This window comes from Salminus brasiliensis, chromosome 1, assembly GCF_030463535.1.
Source record: "Salminus brasiliensis chromosome 1, fSalBra1.hap2, whole genome shotgun sequence".
Classification (NCBI taxonomy): Eukaryota; Metazoa; Chordata; class Actinopteri; order Characiformes; family Bryconidae; genus Salminus; species Salminus brasiliensis.
The window spans coordinates 74,885,311-74,903,394 of NC_132878.1; the positions used below are offsets into that span (position 1 = coordinate 74,885,311).

General features: G+C 38.4%; 2 protein-coding genes across 2 annotated transcripts; both read right to left on the minus strand.

The window, feature by feature from the left end:
* Nucleotides 1-195: 195 nt before the first annotated feature.
* Nucleotides 196-6,128, minus strand: myd88 (MYD88 innate immune signal transduction adaptor). Its single transcript, XM_072688859.1, has 5 exons — nt 5,644-6,128; nt 4,014-4,103; nt 3,613-3,793; nt 3,392-3,483; nt 196-2,400 (listed from the first exon to the last, which is right to left on the minus strand). The coding sequence occupies exons 1-5, from the start codon at nt 5,975-5,977 to the stop codon at nt 2,246-2,248; spliced, it is 852 nt and encodes a 283-aa protein (XP_072544960.1). The 5' UTR covers nt 5,978-6,128; the 3' UTR covers nt 196-2,245.
* A 2,532-nt stretch (nt 6,129-8,660) lies between these two features.
* cry-dash (cryptochrome DASH) lies at nt 8,661-18,070 on the minus strand. The gene is made up of 14 exons (XM_072688862.1): nt 17,936-18,070; nt 16,471-16,643; nt 16,011-16,104; nt 15,719-15,849; nt 14,207-14,355; nt 13,275-13,363; nt 13,114-13,187; nt 12,909-12,998; nt 11,854-11,933; nt 11,203-11,262; nt 10,886-11,043; nt 10,343-10,462; nt 9,658-9,834; nt 8,661-8,911 (listed from the first exon to the last, which is right to left on the minus strand). The coding sequence occupies exons 1-14, from the start codon at nt 18,026-18,028 to the stop codon at nt 8,804-8,806; spliced, it is 1,596 nt and encodes a 531-aa protein (XP_072544963.1). The 5' UTR covers nt 18,029-18,070; the 3' UTR covers nt 8,661-8,803.
* Between the last annotated feature and the right edge of the window lie 14 nt (nt 18,071-18,084).

The window sequence follows — 18,084 nt, forward strand, 5'->3', positions numbered from 1 at the left end:
AACAATGAATGCTAGTTTTAGGTCAGAATGCACCTTTAAGAACTGAATCATGTCTGGGGTTTAAAAGCTTAACTTCACAGCATGAGGTAACATCAGAATTAATACATCAAAGATCCGTTCTTCAAAGATCCGTCTGTAAAGACAATGGTGCTATAGAATCATGTAAAGCCATAACAACTGGATGCAAAGAGACTGGATGTTTAAACATTTATTTATAGCCTTCATCTGATTGATGAAAAACCTTTTGTAGACGGTTCTCTATAGCAGCAAAAAGGGTTCAATGAGCCAAAGAACCATTTCTCAGTACCATATAGAACCCATTTTGGTTAGTGCATGGTAGGGAGAATTAGTAATGACTACATATTACTAAGCAATGGCTTGGAAAACAATTGCTCTGAAATATGGCATGTGTAGTAATTACTAGTACATCACTGAGTATTACTGAGATGTGTAATTTGGCAGTGTCTAAAGCATGGTGAGTGCTATATGAGCTCATTTGGAGCTTAAGATTTAGCCACAGTCACAATTCCCATAACCGTACCTTAGACAAACACTCTGATTCACACACATCTGATATGGACAACAACAACCTCATTGTGAACAAGTGAGATGTGGCAATCAGGCTACGTGAATGTGGTCAGTGGACATGACTGAAACCCAGCGTACATATTGCTGTGTTTGCAAGAGATGTTTTATTAAGAAAGAATTACAGTTGTAACCGAATACAAAAGTCGTTTCACAGTGAAGGAAGTATAAAATGGAATGCTATGAAACATGAGAAGACATGAACTACGTTTCTTACAGAACATTTACATCATTGCTATACCTCTGTGTCACTGCTAAAGAGCTAAAAAGCTGAAATGAGATGGAAGATGAATTGTGCAAACAGGCTGTTCTGAATTCTTTACAGATTACAGACTCATAGATAAAGGCAGAATTATTTGTCAACAAGAGATCCTCATGAGAAAGTGCTCAAGTTACATCCAGTGAGAAGTTACAAGCATTGCTTGGACTATAATTATAACAGAATAATAACAGAATAAGATCCAGATGAATGATTTTGATTAAAGCAATATGTAAAATGTCAGGATATAAGACTGTAGCAGTCAAAACGGAAACTACAAATCAAGTGTTGAGGGTAACTGCAAGGGGCTTATTTATTCAGTGTCGACGCCCAGCCTATCAGAGCTTCATTTTTGATTCATTTTCTAAACTCTAAAAGTATCGTATTAACAGGTGCCCTGGTTAGGTAGACTATTTGTAAAACATACCTGACATTGAAGCTAGCCTGACTGCAAAGTGTAAGGAAATGTGTGAGAAAAAAACTGGCTGGATGAGTCATTCACTAAGCATTTGCACAAGCCTATTCCACTCAGCTCTGGACTTGCCTCAAATGGAATGTAGCCAAATCACTAACCCTTCTACGTCAATGAGTTATTTGCCGTTCTACCAGCTCTTCTCCATTAAAAACTGCTGTTGAAGTTGAAAATTCATAGACTTTCATTTTGTTTGACCACGTAAACCTTGTTCTTCCTTATTCCTCCCCAATTATTTCTCCAATTTTTCATAACAATGTGACCTGGTTTCTAAATTCCATGCATGTTCAGAAACTACTGCAGTGCATCCAACAATAAAGGTAGCATGGAGCTTTTCTTATACAGTGGTAGAAACACTGTAGCTTCCATAAGCTCCAATTCCACATACTGATGTGTATTTCTGTGACCAACATGGACATGCAGCTCACCTACTACTCTGAGGCCAGATATTAAAAGGGACACAGACAAAGATTTGAATGTACTGCCAGCAGAAATGTAGGTTTAGTGTGGTTAAACACACTTAAATGCTCATTAAAAAGTTTTCACTAGAACAGATGAAAGCGAGCGTGTTTTTCTGATTTAATCTGCAGAAATTACATTTTCGTTCCCTCTTCTGTTTCTTACGATCAAAACTTTAAGAGCTACTTGTGGCAGTTTCTTCTAGACTTCATCTGAATGCTTTATACAAAACACATGAAAAGGCATATCATTGCTACAGTGTTTTCTAAAACAGAAATGGGTGAAAATCATGTGTTTTTTTCTGTCTTTTCTGTCACTTTTCACAGCTGACATTACACTGAAAGCAAAAAAGTGTTCAGGACACCTACTAGAGGAGGCATCCTAGAAAACCTTGCATGTAAACAACATCACAGACAGATCCCAGTCCTCTGGCAGTCACAGTTACCCTGGCTGTGAACCATTGGTGGTGTTTAGGCCAGGGCGAGGGCCTTGGCCAATCGAATCCAGAACCAGGACTGCGTACATGGCCTGGTGTAGTCACAAACAGTCAGGAAGCGAAGAATGCTGGGAAATGGCTTCTTCATAGGCTTGTATACCACAGGGATCAGCCGTTTGGTGCGAGCCCCTACAGCAAGAGAAAGAATACAGATGAGTTGAGCTCATTTCATGGTGACTACTACGGCTGCCACTACTGATTTTATTCAGTGCATAATCTGTGATGCACATAAAAGTACAAAAAGTAAGAAACTGAAATTACTGAAACAGTAGTTTTGCACATACTGCAAACGGCACAATAGTATTCCTTCATTTCTAATATTGAAACTTTGAGAATCCGCTTATAGCCAGATTTCTCTGTTTAAAATCTGTTAGACTTTAAAAAGACCATTTTAATTGAAGTTCTTCACTTAAGATGAGCATGTATACGTTGGCTATCGTGATCATACTACACAAACACTCTCCTACCCCACAGGAAGAAACACAAAGATAACAACATCACACAGTGTGGGTGTGTGCTGTTTCTGGATGGATTTGTTACAGGATAGGATACGATTTCATTTTCTTTTTTTTCTGTCTGTCTATATATGTATCTACCTAATCATCATTTTTTTATTAATATATTAGTATATTATCACTACAGATGTGACAGATGTTTTTGCCCTCAAAGTTAGTAATTGAAAAAATCGACTTAATGACAATAATGTTGAAATAAGAGCCAGACAATAAAATATAACAAACCTAAATAATTATAAAGCTTGTACAGCCTTTCAAAGATATAAATATTAAGTGGCCTTTAAAAATACCTCACTTAAGAAACATATATTAAGCCAACTGTGAAGGAGAGATCAGTAAGGGAATGTAAATTGCCTTGAAAACTGTCAACCCTGTCAACTTATCACAGCCAATTATTTAAAAATGTTCTTTAACTTATTAGTTTTGTTTATCTATTTTTCTAACTGAGTGTTTTTCTCACTTTCATTAAGTTGTAGTTGTTACACGATAGGAAACGGAAGAGATCACAGGAAGTGTTAATCAAGACACTATACACCGAAATAAGGCTTCATATTTCTAGAGTGAGTGGTAAGGCTGTAAAATGCATCAGCGGCAGGAAAGCTTACCTGGGCAGAGACTGAGGGCAAACTTAGTCTGGAAGTCGCAGGCATCACTGTCCAGGTAGTCATCAGATATGACTACAACCATCCTCTTACACCTAAAGAGCAAAACAACAGAGACTGCTCAGCGACTCACTTTTACGCAAGGCGTGTTTTTATGCTGTATCGTCTGTGACGCAAAAACAAGAGGATCCACCATGAGAAAAGACCATATGTTTGAGACTTACCTGTTCTCAATGAGCTCACTGGTGATGGACCACAGGCACGTGCCAGGAAGGACATCGCGGTCGAACACACACAGCTTCAGGCTGTATTCCGTCTGCTCCAGCTGCCTAATCATCTCATGCACAAACTGGATGTCGCTCTGGCAGTAGCAAATGAAAGCATCGAACATCTCTGGCATGTGGCCTGAAGACAAAAACATATGCAAGTAAGCACTCATAATAGGTCCGATGCAGTATACAGTACAGAATATGAACACAGCTACTAATATACCAATATTGCTACTAATCTGTACAAATAATGCAACATACTGGCTGAGAAGTTCAAGGTGAACCACCATAGCACTCAGTCTTGCTCCTAAACACACAGAGATCAGTTCAAAGTGACTAGACATTGCACTACATACTGTCGCGGACTGTGAGGCCTCGGTCCTGGTGTCCACTGTCCACCACTGGAACCTGGACAGGCTGCTCCAAATACTTCCTGCAGTTCTCATCTACACCAGCACAGGAAAGATCAGAATCAGACCCGAATCCTTTAGCACGTGTTTGGAATCTGTCTTTGATACATTCAACACTGAAAACTGTGCAACTGATAGATAAACAAATCAAAAATGCAAAATTGAAAACATTTTGCAGAATTCATAGACAGGCCCACATAGACCCACTTCCCTTTAACCCTCCAACAAAACTAAATGAAGGACCCTCTGAAAGCACTAACAGGTGCATCACTGGTCATTTTTGACTGTACAGAACTGAAACTGTTAGCACTTCATCAGTATCTCAAACAGATGGTCACTGTCCCAAACAAATCATTATTTGCAAGTTGCTACCAAACTGTTTTAGGGTTAAAATTGGGATCAGGATTGGCCTTGGCTTTAGACTTTGGGTTAAGGTTAATGCTAGGGCAATATGATTATATTTTATGGTACTGTGATAAATGTTGTTATTGAGACAGACAATATGCTTTTCTAAGCATATCAGGATATTATTAGTGCTTAATAAACACTGATCAACTGCAGGTTTCATTACAGTGTGACTGAACTGGCTGAATTAGGTGAAGAGCAGCAGATGTTGAATAGAAATCACTGTCCTCAGTATGGGAGAGTATCTGAATAGCAGTTTTAAAGAATCTGCTGCTACTGATTTTGTCTTTTGTCATATCACTCAGCCCTACTAGAGAGTGTGTTTATGAAGGGTATTGGTTTAGGAAAATATAAGCATTGAACAATTTGAACAAATTCAAAAGTTTAAAGAGTTAAAGAGAAGGTGGGCACTTGTGGCAGTGGCAGGTAAAAGTTTGGGCACCCCTGGTCAAAATGTCTGTTACTGCGAATAGTTAAGGGAGTAGAAGCTGATCTGATCTCCAAAAAGCATCAAGGTAAAGATGCAATATATTAATATATATATATATATATATATATATATATATATATATATATATATATATATATATATATATATCAAAAGTGAGAGGAGGAAAATGAACCATGCAGGAGTTTGGACACCCTCAGAGATTTGAGCTCTTACATAACATTTCCCAAGATCTCTAATTTACTTGTTAGGGCTTATCATCTTAGGCCAGGTGATGCAGAGGTCTACAGTGGCATCTACAGTGAACCATCAAACTAAAGAGTTACCAAATACTAACAAACATAATGTAAAAAATAACAACATGCACATTTCTATCACATTTATTTCACATTTTAATACCAAAGTAGTCATTGGTATTGGTACTTATTGGCTTCAGTGGCCCATCTTATAAGGGATTATATAGAGGATTATATAGTAATAAATGACACTTCCATACTTTTATATTTTCAACCTTTCCTTTAAACCTATTACATAACATTCATGTGGGGCAGCATTTTAGTAATTGAGAAGATCTTTGTAGACTACAGTTTGCCTGTAAATGCATAACCCCTGTAGTATTATTTGGAAAAGTTGCAGATGCATGAACTACATTGGGCTACAGTTACACTGCTTGGTGCAGTTCTTTCTGTTTAAGTTGTTGGAAGGATAAAAGGTGAAGCCCACCTATAAGTCGTTTCAGGTCGGAAATAATATCCTTCCTTTCAGCTTCTTCAAGAAACGACAACAACTTCCCCACTGTGGCGCCTGGTCGCGTCTGCCACTCCTCTAACAGAGTCTGAGTGGGGTTGTCTTTCTTCTCGTAGTTCTTTATCTCCAGGTAAGTGAAGTCCATGCGCTCGGCGATGTCAGTCCAGTCGGGGGCCACGGTGTTGGTGGGGTTTAGGTACAGCCCCAGTTTCTTCCTCACTCCGTAATTCAGCGCTATGGCTGGGATCGCCTCGTAGTCGATGTCTGCAGATGAGGAGGAGGATGATGATGATGATGATGACAGTGCCATATTGGTGGTGCTGAAAGCTCGGAAGAGTAAAACCGAGTGATCTGAAGACTTTTACCGACTTTCACTTTTCTACAGCGGGTAGACCATTAGCTGCTCCTCGACTCAGCACCCATGTTTCTGAACCTCTGACTCAGGGAAGTTTAGCCAAAGAGTCCACCGAGTCAGGAAACGTCAACTAACAGTGCGTCACGGTGACGCAGCGAGCTACCAGCCAATAGGAGAAGAGACATCAAATTTCCACTCGTAACACAAAACAAGGGGGTGTTTGATTCAAATGATTGAGGTGTGAATGATTGGGAACCCCTGGCCATGTTACTCAGACTCTCTCTCTTATCGATTCACCCTGTCTGTCACTCATTCACCATCTCTCTCTATATCTGGATGCATATCTGGATGTAATTATATATATATATATATATATATATATATATATATATATATATATAAAATAGGCCAGACATGTATGTATGTGGACTTAATTACACTCAGAAAATCAACAACACATGGCACCGGCAAAATAACATCCAGATATCGGGACCACTGAAGGTGAATCAATGAATTAACTGTGGCGCGTGCAAAAGTAATGTTACATAAAATACTTTAATTTTTAATAATAGTATTTATTTTTATGTTCAATTTAAAAATAGAAATTGTGTCTAAAATGTGCAGAAAAGTTTTGTTTTTTTTTTGTTTTTTTTTTGTAGAGGATTTATGTATACGAAATCAACAAAATGTGTTCTTTGACCAGGAACGCCCAAACCTTTGCATAAGACTGTACTACAAAACTACATTATTTATATTAGTCAGAGAGCCATTGGCTAGCAATATTTGGCTTCTTGAGCTCTGTTTCTGCGTGATCTACTAGACAGTCGTGGCGCAGGGGGCGTGGCTTACCTGGACAATATCGCCTCCTTCATTGAGGAGGGGCGTCCAGTGCTCACATCACCCTCCACTCTCGGTTCCTGTGAGACCAGGAAGGATCGTGTGCTGAAAAGGCCAAATATGGACAATCCGGACTTCCTATAGCAAGGGAACAAAACCGCCGCAGCTGCGAATCACAGAAACAGAGCCTTGCTAGAACTGTGTGTGTTACACAGCCGTGTGTCTGAAAGTGAATGCCAGGTGTAAACATTTATTAAAGGTTATAGAATACATGATAACGTATCCCAGCACAGAGCTATTACTAAGATTTAGACCTTACAGCAAACTCAGCAGGTGTTTATGTCTGTGATAGATGTAGGCCTGTGGAGATTACACTACCTTTGGTAATTGTTTGAAATCAGTGTTTTCAGTAACAGGATTTACATACAGTGACTGGAATATGCTGGTCCTGTACGGCACAGGACTTAAATGACCATTAGGACACTGGGAAGCAGTGAATAGGAATGTTAGATGAATCCAAGATGATAAAGAGAGCTGAACATGATTCTAAAATGACAGAGAAAGCTGTACACCATCAAAAATAAAGTTTTAAATAAAAATTCAAATAAAATATCCAGAATTTATCACATTTCTGAAGTGGACATCTTAAAGCAGATAATCTGAATGAAAAAAATAATAATTTGCTCACAAAATTTCTAAAATATTGAATGCAATCCTTGTACATGTGTTTTTGTAAATATACACATTGTATGACTAAGTATATATATATATATATATATATATATATAGCTCATTGAGAGAATGCCAGTGTGCAAAGCAGTAATCAGAGCAAAGGGTGGCTATTTTGAAGACACTAGAATATAAAAGTTTTCAGTTATTTCACCTTTTTTTGTTAAGTACATAACTCCAAATGTGTTCATTCTTAGTTTTGATGCCTTCATTGAGAATCTACAATGTAAATAGTCATGAAAATACAGAGAACGCATTAAATGAGAAGGTGTGTCCAAACTTTTGGCCGGTACTGTATATATATGGTAATTCTACAAGTGATTCAAGTGTTTGAATTGGGGTGTGTTTGAGTAAGAATCTTGGTAGAAGATTGTGAGAGGTCCTTTCCTTTTCTTTTCATTCTGCATGTAAAATGTAGCTGCAGACATTCAGAAGGTGTGTTTCTCTTCTCTTTTCTTATAACTATGACCTTTAAATAGACAGCCACAACTCTCCACTTCCTATTATGAGAGAAGAGGCAGGCAGAAGCAAAAGTCTCTGCAGTGCCAGTGTGTGTGTGTGTAATGTCTAGTCGCAATAATCTTGCCCATGTCAATTATTTTGACTTGTGTAGTCACATGACACTGCCCTGTCTAGTCTATGGAAGCAACATGGAGGACTCGAACATCAAGCCAACTCGATCAGCTTATATAATCGTTCATTAAACGCAATCAGGGTAAAGTGTTCAATTAGTCATGATATTGATTTAAGGTCGTATCGCCCAGCACTATTGCCAAGTATGTATATCTCACCCCATTGACAGGTGCCATTATAAACAGACAATCAATGGTACTCACTTCACCTTTTAATGTTTTAATGTTATGACTAATGTTGAATTTCAAAAGATCAATATGAATGAATGTTGATGTTATTTAGATAAACATTAAAGTCTTGGGCTTAAAGAGTTCATTGCAAGTGCCTGATTAGGGATGAGAAAAATCCCAAAAATATAAGAAAGTATTCAAGTAATTCAGCATATATTGCTGAAGTATGAAGCAACTCTGCTGACATTGAAGACATCAGATTCTAATAGTAAAACATATAGAAATGCTTTATTTACATGTTTCCACCTGTTACCAGTGACAGTAAAGGCCCAAAAAGAGCATTTAACGCAGACTGGGGAAAGGACTTTGCTGTGGAACTATTGAACAGAACCCTTCTGTGATCTTTTGCTCTTTAAAGATTCTTGCTCTTGGAGAAGTAGAAGTCGATGCCTCTGTCTCCATGCTGCCGTGGTGTGTGAGAGGGCCCTCTCTTCTTCCCTCGTGAAGAGACTGCACCAGACTGAAAAACACGAAGGTAATAATTCAATTCAATTTTAATCCTTTACACTGTGGAGATTTTCTTACTTTCCGTTCGGCATAACTCGCATATTAGCTTCAAAGTAGGTGCCACATGACTTCTAGACACTTAAACCTGTCGTTTAAAGTAGGGGTGGACATGTCATTTAAAAAAAAAAATCTAATTTATTCCTTTTGGCCAATTCTGAGCAATTTTTAGTGATGTAAAAAAATGTGAGCCAGTCAAAGCAAAGCAGCTCTGTATGTGAATGCTGTTGCTAAACCTACATGTATCAAACCTATCAGCGTGATTTAGCTCAGCAGCACATTACACAGAAACACACACATACATTACACTTTATTTGCTTACTTTAACAAATTGGGGGGAGGGGGGATATATAAATATATTATTTAAATATTAAGAAAATAACCAGGGTTACCCAAAAGTCCCCCAAAATAGATTTTTCTATAATAATTACCACTCAATCTAATGTTAGCTCAGAGCTTGTGCACATTTTCAAGGAGTGTGCTTTTCCTTGCACCCCTAAATTTCAAAGTGGAGAGGAAGAAAAGGGATGGTCCACACTGTGGGCTTGCTTCTTTTATTGTTATTCTATTTTATCGTATAAACAATACAATGCACTATGTTTCTACACATATAAGTAAAACACTCACTAAGAGCTGATGATTTCTTCATATTACTTCCTAAAAGCTTGACAATGTTAAGTACAAAGCCTGTGTCACTCTTACTGGTTTCTGGTTGACATGCCGACTCCACTCGGGTGCCTTGACGACAGGGGATGGATATGTCTTGTCCAGTGCTACCCCAGCATGGGACAGCGAGGCACTGCTCAGGGTCCACGGAGTGTGTACATCTCCACCAGTAATGCCTTTCAGCTCCGGCACCCACTGCCTTACATAGTCTCCCTGCACACACAGCAGCTGTCCTTTACATTGTGTCAACATTTTATAATGAATGGTCAAACAGAAACACAAGTACAATAAGTTACCAATTAACATGCAGTAAAGGTAATAACTTTGTCTTAATCTATGAAATGATTGTTTTGGAGGTAGGAGTTTTTTTTTGTGTTCTTTTTGAGGTTTGACGTTTGAGGTGTTTATCAGAAAAGTTTAAGCAACTACCCAGTTTTTGAATACATAAATACAAGGGCCAAACTGTGAAAAGTAGGCTTAACAGAAAAATATGTACACTAGGTGCACTAGCAAACGCAATGCTTTAAATGTAACTGATTCAGTATCATTCATGTATACATACAATATATTAAATTAACACAATTACTGTCAGTAAGTAAATAAAAAGACAACAGTTTTGCTAATATATGTAATGTAAAATATATGTATGCAATTGTAAATGTAAATGTTCAATTAGGTCATTCCGGTACATCCTTTTTTTACATTGACCTTTTGGACTTACATTACTATCATAGTCCAGAGCTTGCTTGATCATATTAAACTTCCTGTTTTCTCGTGGGTCATTTCCTACTCCAGCACTGTACAGCCAGTTTCCGTAGTTGCTGCACACGTCATAGTCCACCTGTAGTTCAACAGAGAACAGCGCTTTGTGGTTGAATATGAATAAAACGTGTTACATCAACAGTTTTATTTTATTTTTATTTTTTAACAAAATAACAAAACTGAAGGCGAGCATGTGTGATGATTAGTGGTGGGCTAATCTTCCAATCTGGCAAGAACATGCTATACATATTAGGGATGCACAGCGATATTGGAACCATATCATCAACCATAAACCTCTTTACAATGAAACCTGCCCTTTCAGTACTGAAGATATCCTCAATATCTTCTGAAAAAGAGTACTGTAATATACTTACAGTAACAAAATAATAACACAATATCAAACAGAACAGCTAATGTCATGTGTTCTATCTATGAATTCACCTCGACTCAAGGCACCTTTTTAGTGCAGCTTTAACCATGTCATGAAACATGCAATTCTCACCAGTAGGTATTCAAACCATTCTGCTCCAAGTCTCCAGTCCAGCCCTAGGTCTTTGGTGAGGAAGCTAGCGACATTCTGTCGCCCCCTGTTGGACATGAACCCAGTCAAAAAGAGCTCTCTCATGTTGGCGTCCACAAAAGGCACCCCTGTCCTGCCCTCTGGTGAAGAAACATAACACAGATGTTTTGAACACTTTGAACAAACCTTAGCCTTTAGCCAAGGCAAAGTAAATTCTGAGTTTGATCCCAATGTGGATATGCATTCAGTAGTTTCATGTACTGTACTGTAGTGACAGAAAACAATTTATTGCATGTTACCTTTCCAGGCATCAAAGAGCTTCATGTCTGTCTTCCAGGGCACGTGTTTATCTTGTAGACCTTAATGAGTTCAATACCAAAATACACAACCTTTAGTAACGTTGTGGTGACACTAAGAATTTAAAGACAAGGATATTAAACACACTGACAAAAGTGTAATAATAACAGTAAACAAGCGCAATAATTACTGTAAAGGTGCAGTCTTATTATGTGCAATCATTTATTTTTTATTCTATTTATTCTATTCTATGTATATTTTATGTCTGTCAGTGCTGTCTGATATGTCTGCTTATCTAGTGGAATCTTTTTGTGTTATATTTGCACATTGGAGCCTGGAGAAACGCAATCTTGTTTAGCTATGCACTACTGCTGTATAGTCTAAACAATAACGTTCACTTTGACATACGTTTAGCCCACTTTTTATATTTAATATAATACTGTGGTCATTTTAACAACAATACCAAAACTCACAAAAAAATCCATGGGGGGTATATGTGACACAGTTTAAAAATTCCCATATATTACTTAATTTACACCCTTTTTATCCAACAATTGCACTTAAAAATCATACTGGAACCAAAAATGATCTAAGGAGGGTGTGAAAACAAGGAAGGCTACATTATTGAGGGAAGTTGAAAAATCAACACTCACCATTCAAGTAAAATATCCGGTTTCCATATTTCAAAGCCACAAATCTGAAGTAGTCCCTCCACAGTAGCTCAAATATCACCCTGAAACAACCGAATAAAGAGGTTTTTAAACACAGTGCAACCTCACTCCTCAGATTTTACATGAAGACAATCTTGTGGTCTCTACTCAACATCTGTTCATTCATTGTTAAGCAACGGTGGATTCCAAGATTAGCAGTTCAAGCTATTGTACAAGCTATGAGGAGGTGTAGCCACTTTGCCAGGGTTTGGAAAAAGACTATTAACTAGCAACCTCAGTTTAGAGGATACTGGATGGTCAGCAATGAAAACCACCACAAAGCCAAGACCTACCAAGAAGATGCTGGTACACCAGTGTCCCTGTCTGCAGTCAGGTGAGTTTTACATTGCCATGAACTAAGAAGCTGCTGTCCAAGAAAGATGACCCTCCTCTAAAATCAACACTTTCAAGTTTGAATAAAAAACAATGAAATAGACTTCTGGGGGTTTATGATCAAATGAGCCAAAGATTGGGCTGTTTGGCCACAATGGCCAGAGGTATGTTTACAATTCAACGCCAAGAACACTGTGTCAACTGTTAAGCACAGTGGTGGTAGCATCATGCTCTGGGGCTGTTTTGCTGCCAGTGGAACTAGTACATTACATAAAGTGAATGAAATAATGAAGAAGGAGGAGGGCAGGCCTTCTCAAAGTCTTGATCTCAACCCTACCAAATATATGTGGACTATGCTTATTGAAACCTTGGCACAGTCAATTTGATCAATCAATTATGCCAAAGAGGGTGGTCAAATATCCAACCAGAATTTTGCCGAATGCTTCTCATGGCTACCAAAAGCACCTGATCATGGTGCAATTTTGCCAGTTTCATGCCCATAATGAGTGTATGTATGTTTCTGACCACAAATGTACGCATTGTGTTTTTAATGACATAAACATATTTTAATATCAACTGACTTACATGAGAAAATGTACTTAATGCTTATCTACTAAGTAATGATTAATTACTTAATCATAAATGGTGTACTTTTCTGCACTCACCAGTAGGTGCTTTGATTGGCAGTTCTCTCAGCCTCGTATTTCTTAATCTGTTCGTAAATGTACCTTGGAGATATGCAGCCCACAGCTAGCCTACAGAAGAACAGTTAAAAGTGGCATTTTAAACAGCCATTTTTATTACTGAAAGTAAAGCTCTCAACTTTTCATTGGTGTAACTGGAAATTTTAATGAATCTGGTTCAACTTGCCATGGCGCAAACTTAGTTGAGTACTCGACTCCAATCAAGCCATTTCTGGTCTCTTTATAGGTAGCAACAGCATTCTGGGAAAAAATAAAAGTATAAATACACTCTACACTAAATGACTATAGTGTATAGTACAAGTTGTTAAAAAAACATAAAAGACTTACTGTATCCCAGAAGTAATGTTTTAGCCTTGCAAGTGCCTCACTCTCTCCACCTTGACATGGAAAAGCAGAACGAGGGTCTTCCAGTGGCTCTGGAACAAAAGTGTCAACAGTCATCAGCTCAGAATGCAACCACAATTCTCACAGCAATTCACAACACCCAGCTATACTTATATAGCTAGATGTGTGGTGTTAAGGTAAAGCTCTACTGGAGCTGGATTTGTTTACCCAAGGGAAGCTTTGTGCAATTTGTCATTATTTGATTGGCCAATTGGTCTGGATAAAGATCCAGTCTGTGTAATTGCTCTAAATCCACCATCAGACAGCTCGAACTGAAAGGACATGGCCCAGATGTGCAAGTCAGAGATTTACCAGAAGATACATTTAATAACAATAAGAAAATGTTGCACGGCCATGTCTGTTAGAAATTTCAGAATTCATACTGGTCTAAAATCACACCACAATTTTATTTTGTGTTTTCTGAGGTTTAGTTAGTTAGGGTGTGGCAGGAACTGAAGATGTTCCATTGGAGAACACTATTAAGTGTTCATTTTAGGCTCTGAAATAACATAATTTTAATACATAATATTGAAAATACAGTTGAATTGTGATCTCAAAATCAAAAATCATATTGAACCCAAAAAATAGTCACATGCAAAATAATGGGCACCACTGATAAAATGTGTGTACTGTTGTACTGTTTATGTTTTAAGTAAAACTAAGTGAACAAATATGCTTAAAAAACATAATGCACAAGTACCGTTCATTTGCTAAATCTGAATGCTTAAAAAGTCACTTAGAAAATCCAAAAAACATATTAAGTTGACCAGTGGTGCCCTTATTTTTGCATACGACAATATATATTTTTTGGTTCTGAACAAAGAGTCCAAACCGTTGCCTACAACTATATGTACCATTACACCCCTGAAAATCACCTGTCTGTTCCAGGTCCTCAAAGGTTGGAATGGGGCCCTCCTCGAGGCCTGAGGGAAGGGGCCTGATGTGCTCTGCTGAGGGAAGGACAGGCCTCACCCTGCTCTGGGCCTCTACTGCCTTCCGGAACGCAGTGTAGACGTCAGGCAGTCTGGCAGGGGGAAACATAAAGACTGTATGAGGAAGGTCAGAATTTAAGGGGTATTCACAGTTATTTAGCTGTCAAAAGGTTTTATGTCTATAGGGTTGAGTCTCAGACATGACAGCAGACATGAGGAACAAACATTATGTGAATCCATGGAACTGAAAAAGGGGAACCTGCCCTGGATGGCATCATGTAGTGGAATGTAAAGGAGGAAATGTAAAATCCAAGAATTGTAGGAAATATCTGGTTTTAGATGTTCTGTGACTGATAAGGTGGTTGAAAAGCTGGTCATCTAGGCGAAAACTCTTGACCAATATGTCTATCAGCATGGCCAACTAGACCAAGCTGGTCATCAATTTGGTCATGCTAGTTGACTAGTTTGGTAAAGCTGGTTGATCAATTTGGTCAATTTGGACATGCAGGTTTTTTCAGAAGGGTCAATGGAAAACTCCAAAACCTCAATGAGGACCCCACAAACATTTAACTCACAGTAAATTTTACTGTTTTATTATTAATTATTATTATTAAATATCTGTATCTGTTCTCAAATGCCAGTACATTATGAGGCATGAGGGGAGCTGTTATTTGTATTCATGGCAGTGGAGCAAAATGAATTACAGTCCCCACCTGTATGGGAGCCCAGGAGCCAGAAATACCAAGCATGTGTATTTTCAAAGCAATTAACAACACGTGTCATTTAACCAGGGGTATATATATATATATATACACTGACAATTAATTTAATGCCGCACTAACGCGCATTTAACGCGCACTAGCACTAAAAAGTAGGGGTTTACAAAAGTCACAGTTTGGTTTGCACTGTGGTTTGGACCTCACAGCTTGATACGAGTTGCCAAACAAACAAACAAACAAACATGAGGCTAACCCAACAGGCAGTGGTTCAAGTTACAGTTTGTTTCACATAGTGTTTATAACCCCTCTAAGGCCTTTGGTGAATTAAGCGGTAAAATGTAAAGGTTAGCATGTTTGATGCTAACATGTATTTCCACACACACACACACACACACACACACCCTACAGCTGTCCAACAACACACGACACACCGTCCTTGTCCGATCCCCCACAGTTTCATAAACACATAATTATTTATTTTCAGCTGATAAAAAAATAAAGACCAGTCATATATGAGTCACAGTCTCTACATACAGCAGTGAGATGGGGAGACTAAGAGCAGGGAGTGGGGACACATGCTTGAATGACCGTATTTACCATAGTAGTGCATAGTGGGTATTCTTCGCCATACCATTACACCCCTAATAAAAAGTGTTGCTTGGATGACAGTGACGTCACTGTCACCGAGCTTTCTGCCATGCAGCAGCTAGCCTGCATGCACTGCTAAACCTCTTACCCTCCAATGTGGCTGAATGGGAGGTCATCTCTGTGGTAGAGCGTGGATCCCCAGAAAGTCTGAACTTTGACCTTGTTTTTGAAACACACATCCTTTAGCTTCTTCTCCACCTGCTTTTCTTCTGATGTCACCTTTAACAGGAAAACAGGGAGATATATACGTGAACCACTGGCCAGTTATGTCTGTTAATGTCTTGTAAAACAGAACCAGTTGCATCAGAACAGCCTCTCAGTGGCAATGAACGGTGGCATTGTAAAGTACAGTAAAGGCAAGTGGGCCAGTATAAACTCACCTCTTCGTGAAACGCCACAGCACTGACCGAACCCAACTGCTTGATCAAATCACTCACAACCTCTTCAGGTTTTCCCTGTCTAACTATTAGACTGCTGCATGTAGCCACATAAAACAGACAACATGGGTGAGTAATGTGGCATAAATATCATCAAAAACATCATAATAGTCAAAGACTAAAGAATGTAACAATACATGATACACCAAACAGCCATAACATTAAAACCATTGACTGGTAAAGCGAATTACATTTATTATCCTGTTACAACGTATGTACAAATTAGACAGCAAGTGAACAGTTGGTTTTTGAAGATGATTAGCTGGAAGCCGGATAAAAAGTGCAAGTGAAAGGAGGACCTACTAAATCTTAGTTTTTCATGTTTTGGCTGATTGGTATGCGTAATATGATATTTAGTCTTTCTGAGGTCTGTAAAGTTGGATGTACTTCACACTTGATCTACCTGCCCTTCTTCTTTAGTGTGGTTCGCAGGTCCTTCACACTGTCCAGTAGGAAGCGCAGACGGAAGGGACCAGTTTTGGGGAAATTAAAGTGATGGGTACCCAAATAATGACGTGGGTCGAAGCAGTAGAGAGGAACTATATGGTCAGCATTTCTCTGAGCCCAATGGAAGACCTGTGGGAACAGTTTTCTTGAAGTGTTTGTACCCTATTGCATGTTTAACAAAACAGGATTTGACTTACAGACAAATTTCAGTGAATTTATAATGTATAACCTTATTAAGAAAATATAACTGTCATAACTCACTTTTACACGACTATTACCCAGCCTCCCTTTATCCTTTACTTTATTTACAAGGGAGAAAATCAGCTTTCTATTATATGGGGCCTTTCATTTTTATTTGTTTTAATTATTTTAGAATTGGTTGGGCCCTTTATTATTGCTCAATAAGAAGTAGCATATAAATCAAAGATTACTGTAGTGCAGTATAATATACATATACCTACACATACATCTACAAAATGGCAACTTTACTGTACAAAGGGAAAAAAACAATGTAAAATGGAAGTCAATGTAAAAAGAGTATTTCTATTGGTCCATTCATCAGGACATTTTAATATAATGTAAACAACAACTGCCAAATTTACATATATCAGAAAGTGGACAAAAAGCAAAATAAATAAATAAAAAATAAATAAAAACTTTGGAATTATTGGAATATTAATATTAAATATTGGAATATTGTTTCCTACATACATACAGTATATACTACACAAGTGCCCACTATTGCACCACACAGCTTTGAGCTCCTCTCATCAGCATCTTTATCGAATGACTATTTAGAGTAGAAGACCAGCCAATAATTTAAAAACGTCTGAATAAAGAAAGTATTATAATGTTAAAAATGTTTAATACCACTAAAAGTTCCCTCACAGAAAATAATAGCATAAAATGTTATTTAAATAATTTTATCAAATAAAATTGTCCTACAATATTTTTTAAATAAATGAATAAAAAAACAAATAAACATCAATGAGTAAACAAAAGATAAACGATAGAAATAAAACGAGGTCTTCCGGTACACACACGCCCCACAGCACATAAGCCCCTCCTACTACACTACGACCACCAATGGGGGTCAACTACAGGAGGACTGAGCTGGCAGCGCATGAATGTAAGTGCTGCGCTGTTTAAGGCGGAACGAACAGATACCAAACCCAGCCTGGTAGTGAGAAGACTATACGGTAGCGATAGCCCTCCTCCTACTGGACAGTCCTGACCTTTAGCTCAGACTACTATCTGTCTAACGAAGCAATGGTCAACAGCTTCTGTACAGCACTGAGTGTTATCCTGTGGAAGTGGTGAGCCTGAGCAGCAGAAGGGCTGTGTGCTGTAAATCGGTCTGCAGTCTTGCGATTACACTCGAGGCAGGCATTTCTAGGCTCATTCCCAACTCCAATAATTACCTCGTTGTCGTGAAGGCGCAGGTCATTTCTGAGTAAGCACACGATGGTCCGAGACGTTGCCATTTTGAGTGGAGAGGTCGGAGTGCTGAGCATGTACTGCAGCTCCTCGGCTCGGTCTGCTCCGGTTTCACTCAGCGGTGCTCTCATAA

Coding starts and splice junctions, on each gene's coding strand:
- myd88 (XM_072688859.1), bottom strand. CDS start 5,977: ATGGCACTGTCATCATCATCATCATCATCCTCCTCCTCATCTGCAGAC. Junction 3,794..4,013: donor AGGCCTCACAGTCCGCGACA/GTATGTAGTGCA, acceptor TTTTGTCTTCAG/GCCACATGCCAGAGATGTTC. Junction 3,484..3,612: donor AGTGAGCTCATTGAGAACAG/GTAAGTCTCAAA, acceptor TTTGCTCTTTAG/GTGTAAGAGGATGGTTGTAG.
- cry-dash (XM_072688862.1), bottom strand. CDS start 18,028: ATGCTCAGCACTCCGACCTCTCCACTCAAAATGGCAACGTCTCGGACC. Junction 14,356..15,718: donor CCATTCAGCCACATTGGAGG/GTAAGAGGTTTA, acceptor TCCCCCTGCCAG/ACTGCCTGACGTCTACACTG. Junction 13,364..14,206: donor TGAGGACCTGGAACAGACAG/GTGATTTTCAGG, acceptor CTTTTGTTCCAG/AGCCACTGGAAGACCCTCGT.